The 25,080-nt window shown below is 44.3% G+C and overlaps 1 protein-coding gene across 9 annotated transcripts in view; it reads left to right on the plus strand.

Annotated features, from left to right (window-relative positions):
* The window catches only part of Hectd4 (HECT domain E3 ubiquitin protein ligase 4), a 182,052-nt gene that overhangs the window by 131,567 nt on the left and 25,405 nt on the right, over positions 1-25,080 (plus strand). For 8 of the 9 annotated variants that reach the window (XM_050158911.1, XM_050158912.1, XM_050158915.1 and 5 more), the window contains exons 53-62: positions 1,012-1,149; positions 8,203-8,339; positions 10,171-10,331; positions 13,408-13,589; positions 15,028-15,233; positions 15,499-15,629; positions 15,873-16,078; positions 17,706-17,885; positions 22,690-23,996; positions 24,643-24,850. In XM_050158911.1, coding sequence (XP_050014868.1) covers positions 1,012-1,149; positions 8,203-8,339; positions 10,171-10,331; positions 13,408-13,589; positions 15,028-15,233; positions 15,499-15,629; positions 15,873-16,078; positions 17,706-17,885; positions 22,690-23,996; positions 24,643-24,850 — 2,856 coding nt within the window. The remainder of the gene's footprint in view (positions 1-1,011; positions 1,150-8,202; positions 8,340-10,170; positions 10,332-13,407; positions 13,590-15,027; positions 15,234-15,498; positions 15,630-15,872; positions 16,079-17,705; positions 17,886-22,689; positions 23,997-24,642; positions 24,851-25,080) is intronic. The other variant, XM_050158919.1, reaches the window with a different exon arrangement.

The following is a 25,080-nucleotide window of genomic DNA, read 5'->3' on the forward strand; positions in this document are numbered from 1 at the left end:
AAAAAAAAAAAAAAAAAAAAGAAAGAAAGAAAGAAAGAAAAAGAAAAAAAATGAAAAAGATACAAAGATTACTGTTCTGTAGTCTTGTAATGCTGAGCCCAGCTTCTTGCCCACCCCGTGACTGCTGCTGTTTTCCATGGCATCCTTCTGTAATTGCAACTTCCTTTAGAGTGTGCTCACATTGCTACCCCTTTTCATTATAGAAAGGCCAGTGAATGGAAGACTGTAGCTGTATGATGGCTGGGCTGTTTAAAAACGGTCTCCTGTCAACCCATATTGTCTTGTCCATGGTGGCTAAGGATTGTGGGTCTGAAACAGCTACAGCAAAAGGAAATGCCTTGCTGAACTCCTCACAGTGCTTTTTGTTTTGTTACTGTTTGAACATCTCTTTACTTGGCTTATTAATATAATTAATATGATAATGCCATTTTTGCTAATAAGTATAATCATATCCTCTCCGATGGAAAGGAAAAACAAAGCAGCTGAATATAGTGGTGCAGTCCTGTGATACAAAGTGACAAGTTCAAGACCATCCTGGGCCACATAGTGAGATCCTCTCAAAACAAACAAAAATCCCACAGCACATCTCAGTAGTGAGTAGAAGGTTCTTAGTGTCCTCTCTGCCTTCTAAATAGTGTGCAAAGTCAGAAGCAAACACTGCTCTTATGTTCTCCTCCTCCCCGTTTGCCCCATTTGTTCTTCAGTTAGCCCGAGTTAAATGCAGCATAGTTGTATGCCTTGTTAACCATCCTGGCCTGGGGCTCCAGCTCTTCCTGCTCTGCTGATGCATACTGGCAGTGCTAACTCAGGTGCTCTCACTCCTTGGCACACTTAGCAAGATAGATCTGAGGCTCCTAGAAGTGATATCTTTAGTATTTAAACTGAGTACAAACTGTCCTCCCAATATGGGCACGGAAACATTCTCCATTGTTTCATTCCAGGCACGAGTAAGTGCCCTGTTGGTCTGAAGATTATGTCTCCTGAGGAGTTACTGGTGTGCTATGTTTGCAGGCATGGTGGATATCGCCCGACAGACAGTTGAATTTCTCTATGAGGAGAACGGCGGCATCCCAAGAGACCTTTATCTTCCCACCATTGAGGACATTAAAGATGAAGCAAACAAGTTCACAATTGACAAAGTTCGAAAAGGTTTTGCTTTTGCTTCCTCCTTGCTTTGTATGTGGCAGTTCCTCTGAAAGGAGCAGCTGTTGGTTCCCTAGAGTGATCTTTCTCTGAGTGACTTGACCTCCAGATTCTCATGTGAAGCCTTCGTTCAAGTGTCCTGGGAGGTCACAAGAAGTCATGTGGTCTCTGGTAGTCTCCCCCATGTGCCCAAGCTTCACTAGGCATAAGCAGCTGTGGCAGGGCTGAGAGTAAAGGAAGGAAGTGGGGCTTCAGGTAGGCTTCCTGGCACGGGCATGGACTCTGAGTTAATAAGCCACAAGTTTAGCTGGCCATAGTGGCACTCTCCTGGAGTTAATGAGATCTGTTAAAGGTCAGCCTTGGCGACAGCTTGAGAACAGCCTAGGTTATGTGAAGCCCTGTTTCAAAAACAAACAACAAAACACATAAAACACCAAAACCATATGACCATGGTTTATAGAGCTTTGTAGAATTTAAATATGCTTTTCACAAAAATAATCTGTTACGCATTTTGAAGAAACAACAGAAAAACACATACACAAAGAATTTTTTTTTCTTTTTTATTTATTATATATACAATAGTCTGTCTGCAGGCCAGAAGAGGGCACCAGACCTCACTACAGATGGTCGTGAGCCACCACGTGGTTGCTGGGAACTGAACTCAGGACCTTTGGAAGAATAGGCAATGCTCTTAACCACTGAGCCATCTCTCCAGCCCCCACAAAGAATTTTAATCTCATTTTTTTAACCTAATACATGATGGCTGGAGCTGGAGAAATGACTCAGCAGTTAAGGGTGCTGGCTGCTCTTATAGAGGACTTGAGTTTGGCTCCCAGCACCCACATGGTAGCTCACAACCACCAAGAATTCCAGTTCCATGGAATCCACCAAACTATTTCCTCTATCTAATTCTTTAGAATATTCATATTCACAGAGAAATTCTGGCCCATCCTTCCCTCTCCCTAGACTCTGAACTGTGTCTCTGCTTCTTGTCTGTGTGTTTGCCTATTCTGGGCATTTGTTACAAATGGAATCATTTAACATGTGATCTTTCAGGTCGGACTTCTCTTTCCAGGCTCATATTCCCCGTTTTAACTAAATAAAAAGAAAGATTTTAACTTTAACATAGTAAGATTATATACAGTCATCAAGTAAGAATTACAGGTAAGGCTGGAGAGTGGTTGAGAGTACTGACTGCTCTTCCAGAGGTCCGAAATTCAATTCCCAGCAACCAAATTGTGGCTCAGAACCATCTGTAATGAGAATTGGTACCCTCTTCTGGAATGCAGGCATACTTGCAGACAGAACACTGTCTATACATAATAAATAAATCTTTGAAGAAATTGCATGTAGAATATCCAGTCCCTTTGCACTTGACAAATTTAGAGAAATCACTATATTATCTATCCTATCTTGATGAGTCCAAAGCTCTGTGCCTAAATTACCTATCATAGCTAAGGAAAACTGTAACTATAACTATCTAGTCCTCAACTCTTATTAAAGACATCAGAAGGATATAATATTACCTGAATCCAAAATGACAGAGACATCTGGCTTTCTGGACAGTTACCCAGGGTTCCTCTGCAACATTGGGACATCCATCTTTGGCCTACAGGCCTAGAATATATGGCAGACTTTTCTATGGAATATTGAAGGAATATTGAAGAATTGTCCCACCTTATTTTGACAAAGTTCAGCAGTCACTTTCCTTTGTGTCCTGCAGAATATCTGGCAGACTTTTCTATGAATCAGGAATTTCAAGGACTGTCCTGCCTTGTTTTGGCAAAGTTTGGCAGTTGCTTTCCTTTGTGTCCTACATGTTCAGTTTAAATGGTATATGTCAGCAGTCAAAGCAAGAGCAGTTTGTTGCCCAAATGGCTAGCTTTGCCATATTGAAAGCAAGCTCCGTAGGGAGGTTCTTCAATGCTCATCAGCCTTTCTGAAGTAAATTGACGCAGTCAGGAACAAATGCATCTCACTGTCAATGAAAAGTCCTATGTTAACAAAACATTTAAAATGTCATATTCTGTAGGTCTTTGAAGTTTTTGAAGAACATCTATATCTGTTTAACCTTGAAAACATATCTAATATGAGACTACAGGTTTTATTATTATAGATGACAAACTACTAACCTTCATTTCTTAATTATATATTGCACTTTTAAATGAGTTGCACGAGCACAATACCCCAGCCAAGAGTAGAAGCATATATTCAGGATAACAAAAATATCTTTAAATTTGTACCAATATATCAAAGTCCATACCTATACCTATATAAAACATTTGAGGTTAATAGTTGTCTTTTTATCCTATATCCCCCCCAAATGATGACAAACATCTAAAACCCACCAAATGACCAAAAACCACCCACTCCACTTCTTGGAATGTGAGCATTGTGTTCTCTAGACTGCTTCCTGTTGTCTGTGTGCAACAGCTTCTTTAGGAATCCTGGAAAAAAATGAGATAATGGTCAAGCCCTGGTAAAGCTAGCTATAACATTGCTGTACAGTCTCTGTGCAGTGGGAAAGCACAAGACTTATCTGACATCTTGCCTAGAATAGTCTGTGAGCCAGCAACCTTGAAGCTATTCTGGATGCAGAACTCTGAGGAAACTGCCAAAGTCACTCTTGAAAGTCTGAATCACCTGGGTCACCCATTTCACTGGTGTCTGGTCCCCTTGCTCTGAAAACACACAAACTTTCTAACATACATATCTGCATTAACACAAGTGTGGGCTGTGTGTTGTACACAGCCAGCCAAAGATAATTTTGTTTTATGTTTGAGTAAGTATGTTACCTGTCTTGTAGTTTTTCTAAGTTTATTTAGTTTATTTCTTTATATCTGTAGCCAAGATTTTCAGGTCTCCCTAGTCAAACATTATCTATATTAACATTGCATGAATCCTTGCCCGGTGGTGGTAGTGCACACCTCTAATCCCAGCACTCAGGAGGCAGAGGCAGGCTGATCTTTGTGAGTTTGAGGCCAGCCTGGTCTACAAGAGCTAGTTCCAGGACAGGCACCAAAGCTACAGAGAAACCCTGTCTCGAAAAACAAACAAAAAACACAGCAATAACAACAACAACAACAAAACATTGCATGAATCCACAGCCTTTCATTTTTTGTGGAAAAAGCATAATCTCTTCCCCAACTCAATACATATTTTGACTTCCATTTTAAAGTTAAGGCATTCCTAAAGTATCTTGGCAGGTTTAATTCAGCAGTCCCTCTTACAGTCCCATGTCTCTCAGCAGTTGTCCTTTGCTTATCAGCAATCAAAAATTTCAAAATCAACAAGGCACCATATAGGATCCACACTCCCTGTGTATTTACCATCTTGATGTGGCTTATTCCTTTTATATTACTTTATTTTTTCTTTAAAGGCTTTATTATTTTTAGATTATATTTTCTATGATTGTCTATGCCTTTTCTTTCTTAAGCCTACACACATTTTTAAGTGCACTGTAACCTGTTTAGAGGTTTTTTTCTTTCTGAACTTTCTCTACCAGTGCCTACATCTGCACACTTGCAGCATTCTCTGATGTATGAGCCAGACTCTAACCTGACTGGAAACTGGATTCATCTACCTCACCTCTAGGAAGTTGGTGACTGCATTGGGGCAGGCATTTTTACTTAGTTTGCTATTTCTACTTAGTGTGCTGGCTTTTTTCTTTCTTTTTTTTTTTTTCTGTTCTTCTTTTCCAACTGTCTCAGGCCCTATGTGGAAATGTTGGCCCCATTTTGGGCACTAAATGTAACAGGCTTTTTCTTTTGAGCCACCAACCAACTCCCAATTCATGGCATGAAGACTTATTATTAGTTATTAACATTCAACCTTGTCTTAACTCTTGTTTTAGTCTGTTTCTCTTTATCTGTGTTTTGCCTTGGGGCTTTTTACTCCCCATCCACCCATTACCACCCCCACCCCCACTTCTATATGTCTTACTCCATGTCTGGCTAGCTGGGGGTCACCTGGCTGGATGGCCCCAGTTGTCTCCCTTTCTTTATCCCTCGTTCTCTCCTCTCTCATTCTCTTTACCTGAGCCTAGATTCCTTCTTATTTTCTCTGCTCACCAGCCCCACCTATCCCTCTACTGCCTCGCTATTTGCATTTACCTTTTTATTAGACCAATCAGGTACCTTAGGCAGGCAAGATGAAACAGCAACACATCTTTACATAATTAAATGCAGCATAGACAAATGTAACACATCTTTGCCTAGTTAAACAAATGCAGCATAAACAAATGTAACACGCCTTTACACAGTTAAATATTCCACAACACTCATCCATACTTCGCGCTCTTTATTGTTAGCAATACTCCATTGTATAGATATAACTCTTACTTTCATTCATTGTTGATGGACAATTGAATTGATCCTACTTTTTGGCTATTAGGAATACTGTAAACATTTGTATACACATTCTTTTTTTTTTAATTGATTTTATTGAGCTCTACATTTTTCTCCACTCCTCTCCTTTTCTCTCCCCTCCCCTTCAGCCCTCTCCCATGATTCCCACGCTCCCAATTTACTCAGGAGATCTTGTTTTTCTACTTCCCATGTAGATTAGATCCAGGTATGTCTCTCTTAGGGTCCTCTTTGTTGTCTAGGTTCTCTGGGATTGTGAATTGTACACTGGTTTTCTTTGCTTTATGTCTAAAAACCACTTATGAGTGAGTACATGTGATAATTGTCTTTCTGGGCCTGGGTTACCTCACTCAATATGATGTTTTCTAGATCCATCCATTTGCCTGCAAATTTCAAGATGTCGTTATTTTTTTTCTGCTGTGTAGTACTCCGTTATGTAAATGTACCACATTTTTTTTTTTATCCATTCTTTCGTTAAGGGGCATTTAGGTTGTTTCCAGGTTCTGGCTATGACAAACAAAGCTGCTGTGAACATAGTTGAATACATGTCCTTGTGGCATGATTGATCATCCTTTGGATAGATACCCAAAAGTGGTATTGCTGGGTCTTGAGGAAGGTTATTCCTTAATTGCCATACTTACATCTAAAGGGGTTGTACCAGCTTGCATTCCCACCAGCAATGCAGAAGTGTTCCCTTTACCCCACATCCTCTTCAGCATAAATTGTCATTAGTGTTTTTGATCTTGGCCATTCTTTTTTTTTTTATTGAAAAATTTCTGCCTCCTCCCTGCCTCCTTCCCCCTCCCCCCAATCCTCTCCCCCTCCCTCTCCAGTCTGAAGAGCAGTCAGGGTTCCCTGCCCTGTGGGAAGTCCAAGGTCCTCCCAGCTCCATCCAGGTCTAGGAAGGTGAGCATCCAAACAGGCTAGGCTCCCACAAAGCCAGTACATGCAGTAGGATCAAAACCCAGTGCCATTGTCCTTGGCTTCTCATCAGCCCTCATTGTCCACCATGTTCAGAGAATCTGTTATTTTCATGTCCCAGTCCATCTGGCCTTGGTGAGCTCCCAATAGATAAGCCCCACTGTCTCAGTGGGTGGGTGAACCCCTCGAGGTCCTGACATCCTTGCTCATGTTCTCCCTCCTTCTGCTCCTTATTTAGACCTTGGGAGCTCAGTCCGGTGCTCCAATGTGGGTCTCTGTCTCTGTCTCCAACCATCGCCAGATGAAGGTTCTATGGTGATATGCAAGATATTCATCAGTATGGCTATAGGATAGGGCCATTTCAGGCTCCCTCTCCTCAGCTGCCCAAGGAACTAGCTGGGGACATCTCCCTGGACACCTGGGAACCCCTCTAGGGTCAAGTCTCTTGCCAACCCTAAAATGGCTCCATTAATTAAGATATATACTTCCCTGCTCCCATATCCACCCTTCCTTTATCCCAACCATCCCATTCCCCCAAGCTCTCCCCATCCTCCCCTTCTCACTTTTCTCTCCCCATTTCCCCTTACCCCCCTCCCACCCCACCCCCAAGATCCTCATTTTTGCTCAGCAATCTTGTCTACTCCCCATATCCAGGAGGATAACTATATATTTTTCTTTGGGTTCACCTTCTTATTTAGCTTCTTTAGGATCATGAATTATAGGCTCAATGTCCTTTATTTATGGCTAGAAACCAATTATGAGTGAGTACATCCCATGTTCATCTTTTTGGGTCTGGGATACCTCAGGATAGTGTTTTCTATTTCCATCCATTTGCATGCAAAATTCAAGATGTCATTGTTTTTTTACCACTGAGTAGTACTCTAATATGTATATATTCCACACTTTCTTCATCCATTCTTCCTTTGGAAATCAGTGTGGCGGTTTCTCAGGAAATTCGGGATCAACCTACCCCAGGCCCCAGCAATACCACTCTTGGGAATATACCCAAGAGATGCCCTATCATATTACAAAAGCATTTGTTCAACTATGTTCATAGCAGCATTATTTGTAATAGCCAGAACCTGGAAACAACCTAGATGCCCTTCAATGGAAGAATGATCTTGGCCATTCTTTACTGGTGTAAGATGGAATCTCAGAGTTGTTTTTGTATACACATTCTTTTTTTTTTTTGTATACACATTCTTGTATGAACATATATCTTCATTTCTCTAGGAGAAATACATATGTATTATAGTAAATTGGAATCTATAAGCATGAGTAGAATTGTTGGGTGATATGATAGCTTTATGTTTAACCTTTTGAGAAACTGCCAAAATACTTTGTAAAGCAACTAGACTGTCCTGCATTCCCAGTAGCTTACCAGCTAGCTATGCCTGAGTGTTCCAGTTTCTGTACATGTGTGGCAATGTGTTCTATGCTCCATCTGTCTTTTTACCTCAGCCATTGCTGTTAGTATGAGAGGTCTCACTGTGGCTGACATACATCTCCCTGGTGATTGATCAGTAATAATGAACATTGTTTCAAGTGTTACCTTTTTTTTATTTCTTTTGGAGAAAGTATTTATCCAAGTCCTCTGCCCATTTTTAAATGGTTTACTTGTCTTCTTAACTCAGAATTGGAAGAGTTTATCATTCTCTTATTACTTTACAGGCTGAGTTGTGTTCCTTTTTACTGTCACATGCTGCAGAGCTATTTTAGTCCCTATAGTAAGTGTAGCCTTCCCTGGTGACACGGCACTTCTTTTACCTCCTAGGTCTCACAGTTGTAACCCGCTCTCCAGATAGCAGCAATGTAGCCAGCAGTACTGTGGGCACAGCCTTGCCAAAATTTGCTATCCGAGGGATGCTAAAAACTTTTGGCCTTCATGGAGTCGTCCTAGATGTTGATTCAGTAAGTGAACAGCCGCTCTGGTTATTCAGTCCTGTATGTGTAGAGAGGCTTATATGCCATGTACCATTCAAAGGGACTATAGGCAGGGATGCTTAATGTGTGCATATGTGCAAGACCCTTGAGGTTCTATCCTCAGCTCCACACAGACACATGAAAAGGGGATTGTGCTTTGAGATTTCTCTTCAAGTTAGAAACAAAGAAACTGGACTAGAGAGATGACTCAGTGGTTAAAAGCACTCATTCTATCATTAGGAACAGAGTTCAGATCCCAGCACCTATGTCAGACACCTTCACTCCAACAGATCAGAAGGGTCTTCTGGCCTCTGTGTGCACCCAAACACATATGTGCATATAGTCACATGGACAACTACATATAAATAAGCCATATAAAGAAATAGAGGAAACCAAATGTAAGTGCAGCTGTGTGGAAGAACATCTCACACTGATGGGAATGCAGCTGCACTGGGAGCCCCTGCTCAACTGTCAGTGCCTCACATCTCTTCAGTATGGAGCAAAGTGGACCATTATCCTTGAGGACAACATCAGGATTGTTACAGACAGAGTTAAAGATTTAGGCTGGGCCTCTGATTCTGGAGATGGTGGAAGAGAAAGAAATTGTTCCGATCACATCATTGCATGGACCATTCCAGTATCGATCTCTCCTCTGCCAAGCAAGTGTCTTATGCTCATCAGTACTTGCCTCCATTTTGCAAAGCTCTCTCCTGAAGCTCAAAAGGATTCGATGGGGTAGGCGCCAAGGAGAGACCGAGAGAAGGGGTACAGGAGGCCAGAGGTTTGAAAACTGCCTGAGCCTTGTTTCCAGCCCCTATGCTAATAACTTTTTCAAAACAGGGAATCTTTCTGATAGTTTAATTTTATTTGTGAAAATTGAAAGTAAGCTGATACATATACATTCTGGATTCAAATACCAATATAATTTTTACCTAGGGATTATTAAAAATTTACTTAAAATAAAAGCAATTTAAAAATTACAAAATAATACAAGGGCTATTTTAACAAAATTTGTTCTTTCTAATTTTTATTTGAAGTTTTTTCCTGTTTTTCCCAATTGCTTTTTAAAAATATTTTATTTATTTCTATTTTATTTGCATTGGTGTTTTCACTGCATGCATGTCTGTGTGAGGGTGTTGGAGTCCCTGAAACTAGAGTTACAGACAGTCTTGAGCTGCCACGTGGGTGCTGGGAATTGAACTAGGGTCCTCTGGAAGAACAGTCAGGTCTTTCAACCCCTGAGCCATCTCTTCAGCCCCACCTACCCATAAGGATTTTTTAAAATAACTATTTTTTATGTTTTCTATTATGTGTTAATTTATAATTAAGAATTTATTTGGGGGAGAATACTGAAGAAATAGCTCAATAGGTAAGCACTTGCTGTTCCTACAGGGGACTTGGGTTTGGCAACTCACAACTGTCTGTAACTCCAGGAATCTGACACCTTATTCTGTCCTCCATGGTCAACTGCCCTCAGTGTGCATACATACACATAGATATACACAGATATACATGTAATTAAAAGTAATAAAAAAATGAATCTTTTAGTAATTCCAACTCTCTGGATGCAGAAGCAGGTGGATCTCTGAGTTCCAGGTCAACCAGGAGTACACAGTGAGACCCTGCCTCAAATACTTTTTGGGGAAAAATTAAATAAACATGTGTTTTGTAAATTCATTTTGGGTTCATTAATTTTGTTCGTAAAATAGCAACTAGATACAAATTGTAAATCTAAAGGTTTCATATGTACATATCTTTGCGTGAACTTGAAAAATAAAGTCTCAGAAAAGCAGATTGGATATTTGCTTTTCCACTGCAGGTGAATGAACTGGTGCAGGTGGAGACGTACCTCCGGAGTGAAGGGGTGCTAGTGCGCTACTGGTATCCCATTGATATGTTGGAACGGCCCCCTACAGGCTACCGAAGGACAGCCACTAATGGACTGGTCACACTGGACAATACCAACCTTCAAATTCACAGGTAAAACTGAGCCTTTCTTTCTTTGGGGAATAAAGATCTATTTACTGTGTTTTTCCATGTGTCCACTTGTCTAGAAGGCTTTTCCTTCAAAGCTAAGAGTTGGAAGGAGGGAAGACAGTTGCATACTTGCAGGAATTGGGAAGAAAAGATGGGTCTAAAAGCACATGGCCTGTGTCACATGCACTCAATTTTATACTTGGGGCTGGAGCCAACTAGAAAGGCAATATGAAGACATGCAGAGGAAAGAAGTCAGAAGGGAACAGGTAAGACATCCAGTTCATCCATGTAAGAACAGTCAGCTGTCTCTGTCTTGGCTAATGAAGCATACCCTGAACACTGGCTCTGTGCACGGTACAGTGCAGGATTCTGAAAGGGATAGAGCTACAGTGGAGACATGCCTGCCCTCTACAGATGAAAATCTAATGATGATCAGTCACCATTCTTTGCCATGCACTGTTAAATAATGCCCCTATGGGGTTTGAGAGATGGCTCATAGCTTAAGAGCACTGACAGGAAAATCTCTGTGGCTTGGAGGCCAGCCTGGTCTGCATAATGAATTCCAGGCCAGTCAAGGATTATGTTTATTAAAAATAAGTAAATAAATAAATAATTTTTTGGGACTTGTTCCTTCCCATCATAGAAATTCCTGCTGTGGGACTGAAGAGGTAGCTCAGTAGTTAAAGGACTCTGGTTTTCTTCCAGAGGCCCTGGGTTCAATTCCCAGCACCCATATGGCAACTCACAACTGTCTATAACTCTAGTTCCAGAGGATCCAACCCTCTTACACAGACACACATGTAGTTGAACACCAATGCAAATAAATAAATCATTAAAAAAAGAAGAAAGAAAAGAATCCTTGCCGCAGTTGAGAGGAAGGCAGTGTAACAAGTGCAGTTCTCTACTAAAAGTCTCTACAGACTGTATTCCATGGCATCTGTCCTTTAACATCCTAGTTTCTCCTTAGGGAAACCCATGCTGTCTATGTCTGTGCTTCCAACACCTGGGAAACTGAGGTGGGAGGATCACCTGAGCTTAATACATTGAGACCCTAGCCAAAAAGCAGCCAAATAGCGACAGCAAAAAATTTCTCTCTAGGGTGTCAATTTGGACCTAAGTTGATTATGTCTGTAACTGCCCTCTCGTTTTTAAAGACTATATCATTCTGGCTGGTCTCAAATTTATGTCGTCAGCCCTCTTGCCTCATCTCCCAAGTGCTAAGATTATAGGAGCATGCCTGTCTTGACTGTATTTGGCAACTCCAGGCTTCCATCTAAACTCAGCCTCCACCTTGCTGTCCACTGGGATATTACATTATTCCATGGGTTGTCTGAAGCTCAGTTAGTCACTAGATCAAAACAGGCCATAACCTTTAATTCTAGCACTCAGGAGGTAGAAGGAGATGGAGCTCTGAGTTCAAGCCAACCTGGTCTATAGAGAGAGTTACAGGGCAGCCAGTTACATAATGAGTCACTGTCTGGAAAAAAAAAATACAAAAACAAACAGGCCATGGTTTGTGACACTCAAGCAAGACAGCAGGGCAGGAGGAATGGTTTGCTGCACAGCTGTCACTTCAACAGAAGTCCTCACTGTTACTCACAGAGGGCAGGGCCTAGTGACAGTCAAGAATGTTTGCACGCTGCTGCCAGTGTGGTTCCTCTTCACCACCTGCAGTGCCTCTTGGGATGAGCTGCTGTCAGGCTTCCAGAACCCAAAGGAGAGCTGGACTGACTGAGGCCATTTTGGTGGAGTCGAGGAAAGGGTTTGGCTGACCTGAGTGTGGCATGTGGGGTAGAGTTAGATTTGACCTCAAACTTCCTTCTGTCCCTGGTCCTATCAATCTGGAGGTCAAATGAACAATCACCTTTCCTGTGCTGTGGCCTTCCAGCCTCCACACCACAGTTGTCCACAGACTTCTAGACCCTTTGGGGTCTGTAATCTGATATTTCCATTACAATTCATAACAGTAGCAAAATTGCAGTTATAAAGTAGCAACAAAATAATTTTATGGTTGGGTAAGATTTAGTCAGAGGAAAAGAGCCCCAAGGTTGAGCCAGGCTGCCTAGCATGCTAGTTTTCAATGGTAGGGGGCCTGAGATAGCCATGCCATCTGCTCGTAGACAACTGAATTGAAAACTGATCTAGACCAATAAAAAGCCTTCCTCTCTAGTCTCTCTGCACAGATAGCTGGTGCGAGCACTCTGGAAAGAATGGTTGGAGTCAGGTTGAAGTCAACGCTTGTGCCTCTAACCAGACCTTCCCATATGGAGGGCTCCAAACTGTGCCTCTTGTTACATCCCTGTGAGCCTCGGAGGCATCTTCCCTCCTTAGGCCATGCTGGGTTTTCTGTTCTCTGCATACTGGACTCATTTCTGCCTCTGGCATCTGTGTGGCCATCTCACTCTAATTATGCTAATTTCCATGAGCTGTTACCTCTTCAGAAGGTTTCCCTTCAAAACATTGGTATATTATCCCTTTATCTTACCTAGTCACATTCAGTTGTTTGCACTTACCACTAAATTAATAAACTTTAAGACTGTTTCCACGGGAGGGAAAGGGGAGGCGGCGGTGGGGAAGAGACAGAAATCCTTAATAAATTTAAAAAAAAAAAAAGACTGTTTCCACTATTTGGCCCTTAGAAACACTTACTATGTATTTGTGTTTACAAGTTTTTGTGTGGACGTACATTTTCATTTCCTTTTTTGGTTTGGTTTTTGCTTTTGTTTTTGTGACAGGTTTTCTCTGTGTAGCTTTGGAGCCTGTCCTGGAACTCGCTCTGTAGACCAGGCTGGTCTCAAACTCACAGAGATCTGCCTGCCTCTGCCTCCCAAGTGCTGGGATTAAAAGTGTGCGCCACCACTGCCCGGCCTCAAGGGTGTTTTCTGAGTTGAGGGAAAAAAAAAACAAACCACAAAGCAAACTATTGTGGCTTTTATTTAAAACTCAAGTGAGTTACTTGAAACACAGAAGATAGAGCCAGAAGAGAAGCCCGAGATGTAATGTTATCTGTCATTGTCCCCACTCTACCCTCAAGAGCTCTGCTCAACAGTCAGTATGTCTCACCTTTCTCGTCCCTCAGAGAGCTGCTGCGGTGTGAGGCTGCACTGGCTAGGCTGTACTGTCGCATGGCCCTGCTCAACATCTTCGCTCCCAAGCTACCTCACTTATTCACTCGCCTCTTCCACATCCCTGCCATCCGAGACATTACATTAGAACATCTGCAGCTCCTGTCCAATCAGCTACTTGCGCCTCCCCTCCCAGGTAAGACTTGGCCAGAGGAAAAGAGCCCCAAGGTTGAGGCAGGTCACATAGGCTGCCTAGCATGCTAGTTCTCCGTGGTGGGGTCAGGAGACCTGAAACGGCAGTCTGTCTGTCTGCTCCTAGACAACTATGAGTGCACGTTCACCCTAGTCCTTTAGTCATCTGCCTTGTGCTTACTAAACATGGAGCTGCTGTCACAGATGTTCTGCTTGACCCTGGAAGCAGACATAGGTTCCCATGGCGGGACCTGCTCCTAAGCTGCTCATGTGAATCAGCTAAGCCTGGAATACTTCAGGCAAGGGCTCTTTGTGTCTCTTTGGGCAGTGCTAAGTGAGGGAATCATTCCTTGGTCCACTCATGACTGAGAGGCTCCTCTGTCTGCCTCTAGTACCTCACCCTCCCTTTTTCTTCTGAGCACCTAAGATAGGAGCAAGTGGTAAGGGAGGCACAGGCCCCACCCCCACCCCCAGACTCTGTTACAAGGGCACTGTGAGCCCATGGCATTTTATTTTATTTATTTTTTTTCCCATGGCATTTTAGACAGCCATAGGATCCCAGCCAGCATATACAAATGGTCTCTCCTCTAGCCTGACAGAGCACCAGCATTCATCAGCCCTCTTCAAGGAACACACCATAAGAGGAGCTTTGCCATGACAACTGAGTAATAATATACTGGCCACCTCAACACCTTAGTGAAGCTAGGCTGGCCCAGAACAGCTAGATGGGCCACCCCATGTTGGTCTTTAAGAAATTTAGCAGGGGAAATGACATCAATAAAATACTTACTATAAGCATAAGGATCCAAATTCAGGTTGCCAGCATCCATATAAAAAGTTGGGCACAAGCTGGGTGCACACCTTTAATCCTAATATGTGGAAGGCAGAGGCAAGAGAATCTCTGTGAGTTTGAGGTTAGCCTGCCCTACAATGCAAATTTCAGGATAGCCAGGGCTACACAGAGAAACCCTGTCTGGGTACAGTGGTGTGCATCTGTAACCTCACTGCTAGGGAGAGGCAAGCCAGGTTAGCTGAATCGGTGAGTTCCAGCTTCAGTGAAAAACCCTATCTCACAAAATAAGGTAAAGAGCTACTCAGGAAGACACCTAATGTCAACCTCCAGCCTCCAGGCATTCATGTACACCTGCATACACTTAGCATACATGTACACACACATACATGTACACAGAACAAGAAGCTTGGGCTTCCACTGAAGGTGTTATTTGAAGCACTGTGTTACTGCTAAAAAGAAAATAATACATTTAAAGGTCACAAGCCCTTGACTTCTTCACACTGTCCTGATGGTCCAGGACTTTGCATCTACCATTTCCCATCCGTGCCATCTTTTCCGGTGGGTCATTGCTTATTTGTCTGTTTTGCAGGCTCTCACAGGCACTGAAGGCTGCAGTTCTGTCAATATCTCTTTCTTTCCCTGTCCATAGATGGTACCATCAGCTCCAGCTCCATCCTTCTGGCACAGTCTCTGCAGCACTGTATCCACTCACAGAGCTGCTCTGCCACCGACCTCTTCTACCAGGGCAGCTCCCAGACGCTGAGGGAGTGGCTCAACGTGGCCATCACCCGCACCCTGCACCAGGGCGAGGACAGCCTTCTGGAACTGACAAAGCAGATCTGCGCTTTCCTGCAGGTATAGGCTTGTGCTCATGGATCCTAGCTGTTGACACCATTGAAACAGGAGTTTCATTGACTTGCTGAATAGTGCTTTCCCTTGAGCCGCTGGGCAGCCATTCTTGAAGACTCTTCTGCCTTTGGTGGTCTTCTCCTCCAGAGGCCATCAGCCACTTGCACCTATTTCAGCATGTCCTGGATGATTTGTCTTCCTTGTGATATGAGGAGATGGAATGTGTTGCCTGTGTCTTTCCCATGCTTGCTTATTGCATGTCTCCTTTCAGACAGCACCGGAGCAGTTTCCCTCTGAAGAATTCCCAATTTCTGAGTCCAAAGTCAATATGGATGTGAATTTCCCTGGAGCAGCTTTTGTTGTTGTGTCTTGCAAAGAAAGTCAGTCTGGATTCCGCAAAGAGTAAGTTGTCCTTTCTCCAGAAGTCAGTGCTGGGGAGAGAAAGCAGCACTGCCCCAGGAACATGTCTCCAGCTGTCCTTGCCCTCGAGTGCACACTATCTTTAAAGCTAACTTGCAGTTCTTCCTGTATCTCCTTCGGTGGGGAACTAGGCTTTATAGAAAACGACCTTCTAAAGGTGGTGGAGATGACTTATGCCCAGTGCATGGCCTGGCCAAGTCTGTCTTAACCCCCACTTCCTCTCAGCTCCTCTCTGTACAAGGCCCCGTGGGCACGTGTTCTCGTCTATGGGCTTGGCCACAAAGTGAAGCGCACCGGCCAACTGAACCTCATTGAAGCTGCCTGCTACCCCCGAGATGCCTCCCCAGCCAACACTGGGCTTGCTCCTCCACCCACAGCTGACCAGTACCCTTCCGTGGTTCTCTCCACAGACAAGGTCCACATCAAACTAGGTAAGGCTTTCTCAGCTCACAATGATGCAGATAGTGAGCAGCTGTGCTCTGCTGGCCTTCTTTTGGGAGCTCCCAGTCCCATTGCTAGGAGTGAAGAAAGACTGCTCAGAGCAGTGTTTGAGAGACAGTAGATTAACACCAGTTAGAGGTCACCCAGGCACAGAGGGATTGCCTTTCTCCTCAAGCTACAGGGAGCCATCTGCAAAGAACGGCAGTCACATTCTTGCAAGTATCACTGGCTGTAGCAGTCCTAGTTGCCAAATGTTCCTGGAGTTTTTGTTATGACAATGCTCTGGTTCTGATGTGACCTGTGAGCATCTGCTGTACTTATCTCTGGCATCCCTAGTAAGCCTCAGGGATTAGGGTCTTGATGAAGCTGTCAATGCCTGTCCTTGACAAAGCCAATTGAAAGGAAAGAGATCTTCATTCCAGATTTCCACTCTTGCTCAACCTATTTAACCAGAAAAGAGCAGCCTGTATCTGCCCAAGACAGTCATTTGCTCTAGCTGAACTTCATAGAGATTCACCTGCTTCTGCCTCCCGAGTGCTGGGATTAAAGATGTTCCCTAGCCCGGCGATGGTGGCACACGCCTTTAATCCCAGCACTCAGGAGGCAGAGGCAGGTGGATCTCTGTGAGTTCGAGACCAGCCTGGTCTACAGAGCTAGTTCCAGGACAGGCTCCAAAGCCACAGAGAAACCCTGTCTCGAAAAACCAAAAAAAAAAAAAAAAAAAAAAAAAAAAAAACACAGGACCTTGCTAGGAGTGTAGTTCATTGCAAGGGTTTACCATGTGCCAGGCCCTGTGGTGCATTTTCAGCATAACAACCTAAAACAGAGGTTTTCTGTCATTCACATTTTTGGCATACAGACATCTACCTCAAGGTACAGGTGAAGGAAAAGCCCAAAGGCTCCCGAGACTCGCTTTCCATCCCTGGTGTTCACAGAGGGGATGGGTTGCAGTACAGGGTAGGAGGTTTGACACTTTGCTTCTCACAGGAGGTCACTTTGGTCAGACTTGGACTGTGGCAGTGAAAGCAGGTAATAATGGTCAAAGTTGGAGGTGGAGGTCTGTGCAGAGCCCTGAGCACAATTGCCATCACTACAAAGAGCACAGAAACCTTCCCAGTTTCCCTGCCTGGGTCCTGAGTGTACTTGGGACTTAAGGCCGTCTTATGTAGGTTTAAGGTCTTAGTGAGTTGTGGCCGTGCAAAAGGGCCGTGTCTTCAAGCTGGGCAAGGCTTCAGAAAAGCCCCTTTTAGCATAGGCCTTACGCCCATGTCTAACTCTGGACTTGAGGCACTTGGTATCTTCTTCTTTCTTCACTTAGTTTATCTTTAATTGTTATGCTATGTTGCCAGACTGGCTTCAAACTCAAAATATTCCTGCCTTAGCCTTGCAAGTTATAGGGTGACAAATGTGAGCCACTGTGCCACTATACCTGGCCTGCCCAGTGACACCTCCCTAGATGTTGCTTTATCCCATTGCCACACCAGCAGGTATGGTGCAGCTGGCTTCTGATTGCCCTACCTTTGGACAACTGGAGACACTGGGCAGCAGGTGCTTTCTCAAATGTATCTGGGTCAGATGCTGCCAGTCACACATGTTTTTTCTGGGCCCTTCTCTTAGGAGTGTCCCCACCTCCTGGAGCTGTGCTGGTCTTGCACTCTCTGCCTCTGGAGTTTCCCCTGGCTATGGCCTTTGCAGAGCAGCTGCTATCCTGGAAATCAGAGGACAGTGAAGGGAAGTCAGAGGATGAGCCTGATGCCATTCCTACTGCAGTCCTCCTTCACGTGGTGGAACTGCTGGGTAAGCAAGTGTCGGGTAGGTGGAGTTTGGTAGCCCAGGCAGCTGCAACATGTCAGAGCACTTCCTCTGAAAGTAGGCTTGGGAGTCCTGACTCTAGTCAGTGGTCTGCAGGGTATCACCACTGTACCATCTGGTAGCAGCTGCCTATGAAATGAAGAACAGCATTGTCATGCTTTAAAGTGTTAAATGTTTGCCAATTAATGGAGGCAGAAGTAGTCTGATCTCTGTGAGTTTGAGGCCAACCTGGTCTACAGAGTGAGTTTTATGCCAGCTAGGACTAAACTGTGAGACCCTGTCTATAAACAACCACACAATGTAAATGTTTGCCTCATATGCTGTTTTTTATAACTGATGTATGGAACGCTATAGCCATAGAGCTACTGACAGATTAAAGCATATAACACTCACAAAATGGTCAGCTGAGGTGTCAGATTTTTTAACTACAAGAAACTTACCTCTAAAATATTTTAAGTAAATATTGAATTTTAATTCACGATGTGTCTTCTCACAGTTTAGAAGTAAGTCTTCATATTAATCCGGACATAGGGGCTGGATGGCTAGAGGCACAGATGAGTGTGTGCTAAAGCCAATCCAGTGACTTGTTAATGGTGGACTCTGAATGATGGACCTAGAGAAATAAACTCTGATGAAAAAATAAAACAAACCAGGTAGCAATCCCAGATGCCTCGGGGCCTACCTATGTCACTGGCACAAATAGCCAGAGGAAAAGGAGTGTTGACATATGTCCACCTGGCAGTGAGTGACCACATCCTGACTGTTCACTGTCAGATGACATTTGGCTAGAGGTGTGTGGTTTTGTTGTTTTGTTTTGTTTCTTTCTTCTCTCTCTCTCTCTCTCTCTCTCTCTCTCTCTCTCTCTCTCTCTCTCTCTCCTCTCTTTCTTCTTTTAAGTAGACAGTGGTTCACTTTGTAGCCCTGGCTGGCCTGGAACTCCCTGTGGAAACCAGATGGTTCATATTGTGATTAAAGGCATACGACAACATGCCGAGCCAGAATTTTTATTTTCTTCTTTATTTTTGGTACATTTTAAAAATTTATTTAACTTTATTTTATGTACATTGGTGTGAAGGTGTCAGATCTCGTGGAACTGCATTTTCAGACATTTGTGAGCTGCCATGTGGGTGCTGGGAATTGAATCCGGGTCCTCTGGAAGAGCAGTCATTGCTCTTAACCGCTAAGCCATCTTTCCAGCCCCAGAATTTTTATTTTCATTTCAATAAAAGATAGAAAAGTAAATTTTTTGTGATCCTCCCAATTTTTAGATATTGGCAACTCGGTCAAACTTGTAGGACATTTAAGACACTCTGGGTGGTGCAGGAACAGATATGTGTGCTGCCTTATTTGGATTTGGTGAAGAATTCTGTTTGAGGATGTCTGTCCTCTTACATAAGTGTCCTATGGTAAAGAAAAGACTTGGTGTGGGTAACATAAGCCTTGAGGCTAGGGACAGGGGAACTTTAACCTTGGCCTTGGAAGGCTCCATAAGAACCAATGAACTTATTTTCAGTAAGAACTTCCAAGCAGCCTCCTCCTGAGAGAGCAGGAAGCTAAATGCCTTTTCTGGAAGGTGTTGCACCTACGCAGAAGACTTAGGAGCCCCAGGAAGTGCTCTACCCAGTGCAAACCCCATCTGGATGGAAGCAGCTGCAGCCTGTTCCCTTGCAGCTCTGGACTCAACTGCCTCCTTGGGACTGGATCAAAATGTTCACCATCCTCAGTTGCTCAAATACCTGAGTTTTCATGACATCCATCTTGTCTCAACCAACATGAATAGAAGCATTTTGGAGCTAGGGCTATGGCACAGCTAGAAAAGCACCTGCCTAGCATGTCCAAAGCCCTGAGTTCAATCCCTAACACTGCATAACCCAGGTGTGCATCTGATGTGAAGAGATATTGGGACATCATTTTGTTGGATTTTTTTTCTTTAATCATTCAGTTTCATACACTGTATACATTTCTTAAACCATGCGCTCAGCTCCCCGTATCATCTCTTATTCCTTCCTTTTCCCACAAATCCTTTTTCTTTTTGTCTTAGCCAGGGTTTCTGTTGCTGTGAAGAGACACCATGACTACTACAACTCTTACAAAGGAAAACATTTAATGAGATGGCTATTGTTCCAGAGGTTTAGTCCATTATCACCATGGTGGGACATGGTGGTGTGCATGCAGACATGGTGCTAGAGAAGGAGCTGAAAGTTCTATATCTTGATCCTCAGGCATCAGGAAGTGAACTGAGACATACTTCTTCCAACAATGCCACATGTGCTAATAGTGCCACTCTCTATGAGCTTATGGGGGCAATTACATTCAAACTATCACACCTATCAAGTAGGATTTTCTTTAATTCAAGATCTTATGTAATCCAGGCTAGCCTGGAACTCACTATATAGGCAAGGATGATTTCAAATTTCTGATTCTCCTACCTCCACTTCTTGTGCTGAGATTACATGTGTGGAGTACCATGTATGTCTTATTTTAGACATGTGTACTTGGAGAATGTAATACTTTTATTCAATTCAGCTCCTTCCTGATTTGTTTGTTTGGTCCATTGGATTTTGTTTTGTTTTCTTGTTGCTTGGTGGTTTCTTATTTGTTATTTGATTTTTTTTTTTTTGAAGATTGAGTCTTGGTTTAGCCAGCCTGCTCTTGAACTTACTGTATAGCCGAGGATGACTTTGAATTTCTGCTCTTTCTGCCTCTACCTTCTGAATGCTGGAATTATAGGTGTGTGCACCCATACTTGATTCCTTTCCTTGTGTGCATGTATGTGCGAATATGTGTGTGTGTGCATGTGTATGGAGACCCGAGATCACTGTTAGGTGTCTTCCTCAGTTCTTCTCCACTCTATTTTTACTGAATCTGAGACTCACTGGTTTTACTAGGCTGGCTGGCCAACAAGCTCCTGGGAGTCACCTGTCTGCCATCCCAGAAGTGAAGTTATACTGTATCCAGCTTATATGTGGATGTGAGAATCATACTCAGGGCTTCATGCTTATACAGCATGCATTTACTAGCTGAGCTGCCTCCCCAGCCACTTTCTTCTTCTAAACTTAATTTTCTTTTCTTTTTTTGTTTGTTTTTTTTTATATTTTTTAAATATAATCTTTATTTATTATATATAGTGTTCTGCTTGCATGTATACTTGCAGGCCAGAAGAGGGCACCAGATCTCATTACAGATGGTTGTGAGCCACCATGTGGTTGCTGGGAATTGAACTCAGGACCTCTAGAAGAGCAGTCAGTGCTCTTAACCTCTGAGCCATCTTTCTAGCCCTTTGTTTGTTTGTTTTTTTAAGACAAGGTTTCTCTGTAGCTTTGGAGCCTGTCCTAGAGCTCGCTCTGTAGACCAGGTTGGCCTCGAACTCACAGAGATCCGCCTGCCTCTGCCTCCTGGAGTGCTGAGATTAAAGATGTGCGCCACCACTGCCCAGCTTAAACTTAATTTTCAAGGAGTTTTTTGCACCCTTGCTGTACATGGAAAGTTAGCATACCTTGTCATAACTGTAAAATGTAAGTATAAGAGAAACACAAGGAAAATAAAGGCTGTTGTGAAGCTACATGTTGTAGTCTATTAAAGGCTACTATGTTACAAACAGATACATGAGGGTGGGAGGATGGCTGAGCAGTTAAGAGCAGTTGCTGCTCTCCCAGAGGACCTGGATTCAGTTCTCAGCATCCATGTGTAGTAGTTTACAGCTGCTTGTAACTCCAGCTCCAAGGGATCTGAAATCGTCTTCTGGTCTTCGTGGATACCTGCACACACTTGGCAGGTGGACACACAGACACAACACATTTAAATACATAAAAATAAAAACTGAGCTGGAGAGATGGTCAGTTGTTAAGAGCAATCACTGCTCTTTCAGATGACCTGGGTTCAGTTCCCAGCATCCACATCAAATGGCTCACACCCATACGTAACTCCAGGTCCAGACCTACACCTTCTGAGTGGGTACATGTGGGCACCTTATAAAGTTATACAGGGGTACATATACATATAAATTAAAATTCAATAAATCCTATTTTTAAAAAATAAAAACCAATCTTTAAAAAGATTATCTCAGAGTCCTTCCTTATTCCTTTTTTTCTTCCCTCCTCTTCCTTCCCCCTACTTTCCTTCTTCCATCTTTTTCTTCCTCCCCTCCCCTATTTCGGTCCCCTCTCTTCATTCCTTTCTTCTTCCCTTTCCTGCCTTTGGCAGTACTGGGGTAAAATCTAGGGCCTTGAGTATGCTGGGCAAATGCTCTGCCCCTGAGCTATACCCTAAACCAGAGTAAGGCTTTCTTGTTGACTAAGTTGGGTCAACTTTTTTTTTTTTTTTTTTTTTTTTTTTTTTTTTTTNTTCGAGACAGGGTTTCTCTGTGGTTTTGGAGCCTGTCCTGGAACTAGCTCTTGTAGACCAGGCTGGCCTCGAACTCACAGAGATCCGCCTGCCTCTGCCTCCCGAGTGCTGGGATTAAAGGCGTGCGCCACCACCGCCCGGCAAGTTGGGTCAACTTTAAATCATCATTCAGTGTGTGTTTTTGAGTAGACTGAGTTATTCATCCCCAGTGGCAGGCATCCTCTCTATTGGAAAGCATTCTAATGGCTTCTGACTAGTCCTATGCAGAGATGTCTGGCCTAAGATCCAGAAGAAGGTGGCATGCTGTCAAAATCGTAGGCTAATGGCCACAGCCAGCCGGCCAGACTATACTGGTCTCTCCATGTCTAAGCTCCACCACAGTGCTCAGAGCTGTTCTGGGAATGATGAGCAGTGACATGGTTACTTTGTTTTCTCTTTGTCTCAGGAAACTTTCTGTGGACCACAGACATGGCGGCCTGTGTGAAGGAGTTGGTCTTCCACCTCTTGGCTGAGCTCTTGCGTACAGTACACACCCTGGAGCAACGGAAACACCCCGCTGGCCTGTCCTCCTCTATCGCCCTCCAACTCAACCCCTGCCTGGCCATGCTGATGGCCTTACAGTCAGAGTTGCATAAACTGTACGACGAGGAGACCCAGAGCTGGGTCTCAGGCAGTGCTTGTGGTGGCTCTGGAGTAGTAGCTGTGGGTGACCAGGGCAGGTTTTCCACCTACTTCCATGCTCTCATGGAAGGCTGCCTGGCAGTTGCTGAAGTAACCCTGCCTACCAATATCAGTGTCACAGCTAGTGGCGTGACCTCAACGACCACCCCAAACCTCAGCGACTCATCCTCCTCCTCCTCCTCCTCCCCGGGACAGACCCCACAGAGCCCTAGTCTCCTGTCCAAGAGGAAGAAAGTCAAGATGAAGCGGGAGAAGGCCTCATCCTCCAGCAAGCGCCAGTCCTCCCGTGCCACAGATGCAGATTCCACCATGCTCAGCATTGCAGGGAGCAAACCTGAGGACATGCTGTGGTTCCACCGTGCCCTCACCTTGCTCATCATCCTCCGGCACCTTACCAGAAAGGATCCACAAGGCCTGGGTGTGACGAGTGATGCCATTGCCGATGCCTGCCAGGCCCTGGTGGGCCCCACTGCCCACAGTCGCCTGCTAGTAATCTCAGGCATTCCTACACACCTGGATGAAGCTGTTGTCAGAGGTGCTATCCGCAAGGCCTGCAATGCCCATGGCGGTGTCTTCAAAGATGAGATCTACATCCCATTGCAGGAGGAAGACCCCAAGAAGCCAAAAGACAAGGCCGAGGGTGGTGACAGCAAGGTTGAGTCTGAGAAGTTGCTGGGGTTCCCCAGTGTGGACAGCTTGGAGGGGAGCACATCCAGCAGTTTAGCCCCTGCCATGAGCATCAGCGCCTCAGCTTCTACCAGCCAGGCCTCAGTCTGTAGCTCCCAGGGTGTTTCACAGACTGCTAGTGACCTCTCAGTGGACCAACTTCCCTCAGGCCTGGAGCTGCCTGTTCCTCCTGTCCTGTTGGAACCCCACGTGGTGTCCAGCCAGGAGAGCCTGGACATTTCCTTGTGCAGCACTGGCAGCCTGGGTAGCCTGGGTAGCCTAGGGGAACCTATGGACAATGCAGAGACAGCATCTGTGTCAGACGTGGGCTCCATGTACACAGTCACTTCCCTGGATACTCAGCCCCTCACAGCGCGCCCTATCAAAGGCTTTGCAGTGGTGGAGGTAATAGCTCTCAGTCTTGAAAGTCACTCAACCTTGACCTGGCCAACATGGCTTCTCCAAGCTACTTCCAAGGAGTTAGCTAGTAGGCAACATGGGGTTCTGGGGAGCTCCTGGGCACCTCTCAGCAACTGCTTTTCTTGAGGTCAACTATTAAGAGGGACATCCAGACTGGTGTTATAAGGCATAGGCAGTTCATTGATGTGAGAGTCTCTGGCAGATACACTGGAGGACCATGGCAGTGTTTTGAGAGGCACTGTGTTGGCAGTGTGAGAATCATGTACACTGTGACTTCCTGCACTTTTGCAAGAGTTAGACTCAAAGGTAAAATCCAGCAGTGGGGTGCAACATTTGCTTAGTGTGCACAAAGCCCTGAACCAGGCGCATGACCCAGAACCACATAAGAGTAAGTGCCCTCTCCATTGGTTACATAAAGCCCAAGGGCAAGAACTTCTATCAGTTGCCCTCCCAACCGGGCTGCCTTCCTGGGGACTGGCCAGTCTTTAGGCTCCAGAACTTCCCAGGTGAGCTGTTCTGTAATGGCCATGTTGGCATTGGGAGGGAGCATCTCAAGAAGGCAGGCCAGCAGTGCCCATGCTCTGTCAGGGCAGATCCATTCAGAGCCCAACCTTTCTCTTTGTTCATACAGATAAGGTCCCGAGCCAAAATTGAGAAAATCCGAGCAAGTTTATTTAACAATAATGATTTGATTGGCTTGTCAAGTCTCGATGGTGAGGATGAGTTGATGGAGATGTCCACAGAGGAGATTCTGACAGTGTCTGTGGTGAACCAGAGTCTGTTTGACACTCAGGGGAGCCCGGGACTAGAAGACTACTTCAATGACAAGTCCATTAAAGGTGGGCTGCAGGGTGTATGTGCTTAGTGTTTGTAGTTTTTATTTTTTAATCCTGTGTATTTATTTGTGTGTGAGTGTGCATACCCATTATGGTACCCATGTAGAGGTCAGAGGAAAACTGTGGTGGTCCTTCTTCTCCTTCCACCATGTGGGACCCAGGGATCAAACTTGGCTCATCAACCCTAGAGGCAAGCACCCTTAACCACTGAGCTGTCTCACAGGCCCAGATTT

The sequence above is a fragment of the Alexandromys fortis genome, unplaced genomic scaffold (assembly GCF_014885135.2).
Source record: "Alexandromys fortis isolate MF-2015 unplaced genomic scaffold, M_Fortis_MF-2015_v1.1 scaffold_90, whole genome shotgun sequence".
Lineage (NCBI taxonomy): Eukaryota > Metazoa > Chordata > Mammalia > Rodentia > Cricetidae > Alexandromys > Alexandromys fortis.